This window comes from Chaetura pelagica, unplaced genomic scaffold (genome assembly GCF_000747805.2).
Source record: "Chaetura pelagica isolate M959 unplaced genomic scaffold, ChaPel_1.0 scaffold1040, whole genome shotgun sequence".
Taxonomy (NCBI): Eukaryota; Metazoa; Chordata; class Aves; order Apodiformes; family Apodidae; genus Chaetura; species Chaetura pelagica.
This window is the reverse complement of record NW_009951681.1, coordinates 47,563-53,905: the sequence shown is the minus strand read 5'-3', so window position 1 is coordinate 53,905 and position 6,343 is coordinate 47,563. Positions and strand designations below refer to the sequence as shown.

Genomic DNA, 6,343 nt, shown 5'->3' with positions numbered 1-6,343 from the left:
GCTCTGGGTCCTTCCAGGAGAGCCCTCGCTCTGCCAGCACCTGCAGCCCCTCCTGCTTTAGAGCTCGCTTGCCTTTTTGTGTTTTTTTGGGGGGGGGAGAGGAGGATTTTTCCCCCCCCTGCCCCGAAGACCTCCCCAGCACACCCGGGCAGCCCCACGCACCCACCCGGAGCAGTGGGAAGAAGATGGGGTGGCCCCCACCCTTCCCTGCGGCCGCTCTCCAGAGCCAGGAAGGACCCTCCTATTGGAACCATCCCCCCCCACCCCGGGGCTGGAGGGGGCTTCCCTCAGGCCTCCCCACCACACCCACCCGTGGCACTGATCTCGTGGGTGGGGGGAGCAGCAGAAAGGCCCACCCGGGCGCTGAGCCCGGCCGTGGAGAGACGACCTCGCATCCGTGCCGGATCGTCCTGGGTTGAGCCAGGACCCGGGGTTCCCGCCGGGATCCCCGCCGCCGCAGCGGGACCCTCGTTCCTGACGAGGTCCCTGCCCACCCGGGTGCTTTCTTGCCCCTGCTTTGCCTCCGAAGGGGCGCGGGAGGCCGACGGGCCTGGCAGAGGACGTTCTCCAGCCTCCCTCTCTGACCAAACCTCCCGCTTTGGGTTTCCTTTCAGATCGATGACATCGCGGATGGCGCCGTGAAACCCCCACCGAACAAGTACCCCATCTTCTTCTTCGGCACCCACGAGACGTAAGCCCTGCCTCGCCCCCCTCTCCGGGCTCTTGCTGCCTCCTGCTCCCGGCCTCACCTCTGCTTTGTTTCTCTCCAGCGCCTTCTTGGGCCCTAAAGATCTGTTCCTTTATGAAAAGTATAAAGACAAATATGGGAAACCCAACAAGAGGAAAGGCTTCAACGAGGGATTGTGGGAAATCCAGAACAACCCTCACGCCAGTTACAGTGCCCCTCCGGTGAGTGGGGGGCCCCTCGGTGGCAGGGGGGCAGCGAGGACCTGGGCTGCCAGCCCCTCCAGCTCCTTCTCCTCCAAGTTCTTCTCCTCCTTGTTTTTTTTGTTTCTCCTCCTGCTTCTCATTGCTACGGTGCCTCCGCGCTTCCAGATCGGCTTTCCTTGGGGTAGCTTTTTGTTCCCTGCCCTATCCTCTCTGGAGGGATTCAACCCTTCCTCCTCCTCCTCCTTTTGGAGGAAGATGCTTTTGCCCCAGCTTCAAGGTGGAACCAGGGATGTGCTTTGCTCTGCTTTGCCCCAAAAATCCATGGAGGATTTCGTTGTTCGGAGCGAGGGCTCCAGGCTCGCTCGGTCCCGACTTCCCAGATTTCCATTGGGAAGCTCCTTCCTCTTCTTCCATCCACTTCCAAGGTCCTGAGCCAAGAGCTGCTGGGCTGCTCCTTCAGGGCAGGCCTGGAGGTGGCTCGTGGCTGTGAAACGTTGGGCGTTTCATACCCATAATTGTGTGATGCCGTTTGTTGTGTAGTGACCTTCAGAGGAGGAGGCCAAAGCAGCTTCATAGGCAGTTGGTCTGAAGAGGCAGAGGAAGGTTTTTAAGGTGAGCTACAAGGACAAGGTGGTCCAGAGGTAGGGAATGAGCTCCCCCCCCCCATCCCAAGCAGGCTGTGCTGCTGCCAGTGCAAGAGGGAGGTGGTGGTTTTGAGTTGCTGCAGGAGATGGTTGGAGCCAAGACTGCAGCTGTAGGGTAAGGTGAGACTGTGGAGATGCTCGAAAAGCTGGAGAACAACTTTGTCTTGTTGGGTGGGAGGTTGGTGATGGCAGCACCTGCTTTGTCCAGGGACTCCACCATGAGCTCCCAGCAGGGGTGAGAAACCTGTTGGTGAGGGATCTGCTGTGACTGAGGGACCATGGTGACACCGATGGCCCCAACAAGGCTGAGGGTCCACCAATGCCAACGGCATCTTGTGGCCAAAGGAGGAGCAGAAGAGACTGAAGGAGAGGTCTTCTGGTTTGAGACCTAAATGAAGGAGATACCAGGAACAGCCAAGGATGAGGAGAGGCTTTCCAGCAGGAAGGCTCCAGCACTGGAAGAATCCCAGCTCTAGGAAACCCTGTGGGTGCCATGTCTTTGAGTGAGGAACCTCATGATGGGCTGGTGTGAAGCCTGAAGACCTTCCCTTTGTGGGAGATCCCAACTGGGAAGAGCAGTGGCTGCCACGTTGGACTTCTTGTGTGGACCTTTCCCATGGGGAAGGGGTGTGATGTGCATCTGAGAAGGACAAGGCTTGACCCGTGTTAAGGGCTGGAGAACAGCCACTCCCAGAGATGCTGGAGGAGATGCTGGATGGAACCACCAGCCCCACTTGTCTGGCGCCGTTAGGACAGAGCAGGGTTGGGTTCTGCTCCCCCAGGAGGGGCTCTCAGGTCTAGGCTTCTCCAGGGGGTCTCCAGCAGGGATGGAGCAGGAGAGGGGAGCAAGGCAGTGCTGGGGGACCCAGGGGGTGGTCTCAGGTGGGGTGTGAGGAGCCTGGGGAAGGGGCTGCAGAGGAATTAGAAGGGAGTTGGTTGAGTGTCCTGGTTGTCCCCCTGCCCCAGATCTGTGCTGGAGGGTTCTGTGCCAGGGGGGGACGTTGCCCCCCAGCTCCCCTGCACCCCACCCTGCACCCCCTCTCTGCTCTGCGCTCTTGTCCATCGCTCCTCACCCTTCGTGCCCCTTCTCCTTCCCCCCACCCACCCACCCCTGCTGCACCCCGAGCCCCCCGGAGTTCTAGTGATGTAATTCGAGATTTGTCTGAATGAATGAGGGCTTTGGAAGTGGCCACGGAGAAGGGGGAGAGTGAGGAGGACTCAGATCAGGGCAGCGACCACAGCGGGATGAAGAGAAAACCCCTGGCTATGAAGGTGAGTCTGGGCTGAGGGGGTGGCAGCAAGGAGGGATGGGAGGGTGTTCCTGGGCAGGAGGAGGATGCTGGTGTGGTCCTGGGGGCCACCACTGAGCTGCAGCTTTCATCTGAGGGTGTCTGGCAAGGGTTTGTAGTGAGAGGACAAGGGGAGATGGATTACAACTGGAAGAGGGGGGAGCTTAGGTTGGACATGAGGAGGGAATTCTGGAGTGTGAGGGTGGCCCAGGTTGCCCAGAGAAGCTGTGGCTGCTCCATCAAGTGTTGAAGGGCAGGTTGGATGGGGCTTGGAGCAGCCTGGGCTGGTGGGAGGTGTCCCTGCCCATGCAGGGGGGCTGGATCTAGATGATCTTGAGCACGTCAACCCCCCCATGGGCCTGAGGTGGTAACAAAACTAACTCCCTCTGGATTCTCTAGTGGGAAATGGGGATTCAGAGCATGTCTGGAGGATTCCCACCTGTCTTATATTGTCTGTGAGATGGTGGGACAGGTCCTGGTGTTGTTTGCAGCCCTGAGGAAAAGGCAGGGCTGCAAATCCCTTCTAGGTGCACGTGGCCAGTGGGGAAGAGTTGAGCAAAGCCCCTTTCCCAGGAAGTGTTGGCTTTCTGAGGAGGGGGCCTGGGCTCCCCTCAACCTCCTCACTTCCCCAACATCAGGTGCCAGTGACAAAACGGCCTCGGAAATCCTCCAGTGACCTGGACCAGGGCAGCCCCTCCCTGTCAGAAGAGGAGAACTCAGAGACATCTTCTGAGTCAGAACAAAACAGCGACCAGGTGAGAGGACTTTGGAGATAGTCTTGTATGGAGCTGCCAGGGGAAAGGGCTGTGGGAAGAGCATCACCATCTGGAGAGGGAAGATGGCTCAAGGGGACTTGACCGACTTCTGAAACCATCCTGAGACTTTTCCCCCTGTCCATGTTTTCCTCCAGGACTTCACTCCTGAGAAGAAGCCAGTGGCCAGGGCTCCCAGGAGGATGCCAGCAGGAGGGAGGAAGAAGAAGGTAAAAAGTCTGGGGTGCAGCTGGGGAAGGATCTGGGGTCTGTGGTCCTGGGGTGGGCCAGGCTCTGCCCCAGGCTGGGTGTGGGGTCAGGACAAGGAGGGACCTGATTGATGCCTCCAAGACCTGGTGGAGCCCCGTGGTGCTGTTCTGGGACAGCTGCTGAGCTGCCACCCCTCTTATATTGTCTGTGAGATGGTGGGACAGGTCCTGGTGTTGTTTGCAGCCCTGAGGAAAAGGCAGGGCTGCAAATCCCTTCTAGGTGCACGTGGCCAGTGGGGAAGAGTTGAGCAAAGCCCCTTTCCCAGGAAGTGTTGGCTTTCTGAGGAGGGGGCCTGGGCTCCCCTCAACCTCCTCACTTCCCCAACATCAGGTGCCAGTGACAAAACGGCCTCGGAAATCCTCCAGTGACCTGGACCAGGGCAGCCCCTCCCTGTCAGAAGAGGAGAACTCAGAGACATCTTCTGAGTCAGAACAAAACAGCGACCAGGTGAGAGGACTTTGGAGATAGTCTTGTATGGAGCTGCCAGGGGAAAGGGCTGTGGGAAGAGCATCACCATCTGGAGAGGGAAGATGGCTCAAGGGGACTTGACCGACTTCTGAAACCATCCTGAGACTTTTCCCCCTGTCCATGTTTTCCTCCAGGACTTCACTCCTGAGAAGAAGCCAGTGGCCAGGGCTCCCAGGAGGATGCCAGCAGGAGGGAGGAAGAAGAAAGGAAAAAGACTGGGGTGGAGCTGGGGAAGGATCTGGGGTCTGTGGTCGTGGGGGGTCCTGGGGTGGGCCAGGCTCTGCCCCAGGCTGGGTGTGGGGTCAGGACAAGGAGGGACCTGATTGATGCCTCCAAGACCTGGTGGAGCCCCGTGGTGCTGTTCTGGGACAGCTGCTGAGCTGCCACCCCTCCACCCAACCCCACCCCGTGTCTGCAGAAGGTGGAGTCAGGCTCTGACTCGGATTCCAAAGTGGATTCGGATTCAGAGATGGGAAATGCCACTGTGGACATGACCAAGTCGGATTCCAACTCCGATTCTGACTCGGACGTGTCTGTGAAGAAGCCTCCACGGGGCAGGAAACCAGGTAACACCAAGGAAGCTTCTTCCACCACTCCTGCCTTCCTTCCTCAGGGGGCTGGGGAGGATGTGAGGCTGGGGGGCTTGAAGTTTTGGGGTCCCTTTCTGTTGGGGACACCCCCCCACCCCCCCAGATTGGGGGCTGTTTGAACAGAGGGACACCCAGGGCTCCTGCTGAGCATCTCCACCTTGTCTTGCAGCTGAGAAACCCCCTCCCAAGCCCCGGGGCAGGAAACCCAAGCCCGAGCGTGTCCCCACCAGCTCCAGCAGTGACAGGTGAGCTCAGCTGGGACATTGTCACCCCGGGGGAGGTGGGGTGGGTGGGTTGGAGGGTCTCCCACCCTCACAAATGGGAGGACACGGGGGGTCCAAGCCTGCTCTGTCCTTCCCAGCGACAGCGACAGCGACGTGGATCGTATCAGTGAGTGGAAGAGGAGGGATGAGGAGCGACGGCGGGAGCTGGAGGAGAAGAGGAAGAGGGAGCAGGAGGAAGAGATTCGTCGGCTCCGGGAGCAGGAGAAGGAGGAGAAAGAGAAGAGGAAGGAGAAAGCAGAGAAGAGTGAAGAGATGCACTCAGATTCAGACAGCAGTGCTGAGGATGAAGTGCCCAAAAAGGGCCGGAAAGGTCGGGCCAAAGCTCCGTCCTCCTCGGACTCGGAACTGGAGCTGGAGAAAGAGGTGAGTGCAGAGCTGTGGGGACAGACAGACACACAGACAGACAGCCTGTCCTCTTGGGGCAGGTCAGCAGGGACTTCCAGGGCTGGCAGGGACTGATTGTCTGGGTCTTCCTTTACCCCAGGGTGGCCCACACCCTGCTGGAAAGGGTTGTGGCCATCAGCACATCCATCCCTGGAGAATGGGAGCTCTTTCCATGGCCCAGGACACCCCATGGAGCTGTGGGAGCATCTCCATGGTGCTTCCCACCCCACTGCAGGCATGGGTTTTGCTCCAGTGCCCTCCCCACAGCATAAGTGGAGGGTCAGAGAGGGCTCTTGGGAGCTGCACAGCCTAGAGGGCTGAGTTTCTCCCTGTGGAGGTGGAGCTGGGAAAGCATTCCCGAAATCTTGAGTGCCCTCCCCACAGCATAAGTGGAGGGTCATAGAAGGCTCTTGGGAGCTTCACAGCCTGGAGGGGCAAGTTTCTCCCTGTGGAGGTGGAGCTGTAGGAAAGCATTCCCAAAATCTTCAGGTCTGGGTCCACCAGAAGGGCTGGATGGGCCCCTTTGGATACCAGAATATTCCCTTCTGGAGCTGCACACTGCCCTGCTGCAGCCCCAGGCCTTCCTGCTCCCATGTGGGGGATGTCCCTGCAGCCAAACCCAGCTGCAGCTGTGGTGGGATGGGTGCTGGGTCCCACCCAGGGTGGGGGGAGGGCATGGTACTGTCCCTCCCAGCAGCAGGGAGGGCTCTGCCATTCCTGCCTGCTTTGTTCTCTCCTCCAAGGTAAAGAAGCCAGTGAAGAAGCAGCACT

General features: G+C 59.3%; 1 protein-coding gene across 1 annotated transcript in view; it reads left to right on the top strand.

Moving 5' to 3' along the window:
- Positions 1-6,343, top strand: part of LOC104393856 (hepatoma-derived growth factor-related protein 2) — a 14,664-nt gene that overhangs the window by 1,988 nt on the left and 6,333 nt on the right. The window contains exons 2-10 of the mRNA XM_010003753.1: positions 615-691; positions 771-909; positions 1,568-1,650; positions 2,711-2,807; positions 3,463-3,579; positions 3,735-3,806; positions 4,733-4,880; positions 5,074-5,149; positions 5,266-5,551. Of these exons, the coding sequence (XP_010002055.1) occupies positions 615-691; positions 771-909; positions 1,568-1,650; positions 2,711-2,807; positions 3,463-3,579; positions 3,735-3,806; positions 4,733-4,880; positions 5,074-5,149; positions 5,266-5,551 (1,095 nt within the window). The remainder of the gene's footprint in view (positions 1-614; positions 692-770; positions 910-1,567; positions 1,651-2,710; positions 2,808-3,462; positions 3,580-3,734; positions 3,807-4,732; positions 4,881-5,073; positions 5,150-5,265; positions 5,552-6,343) is intronic.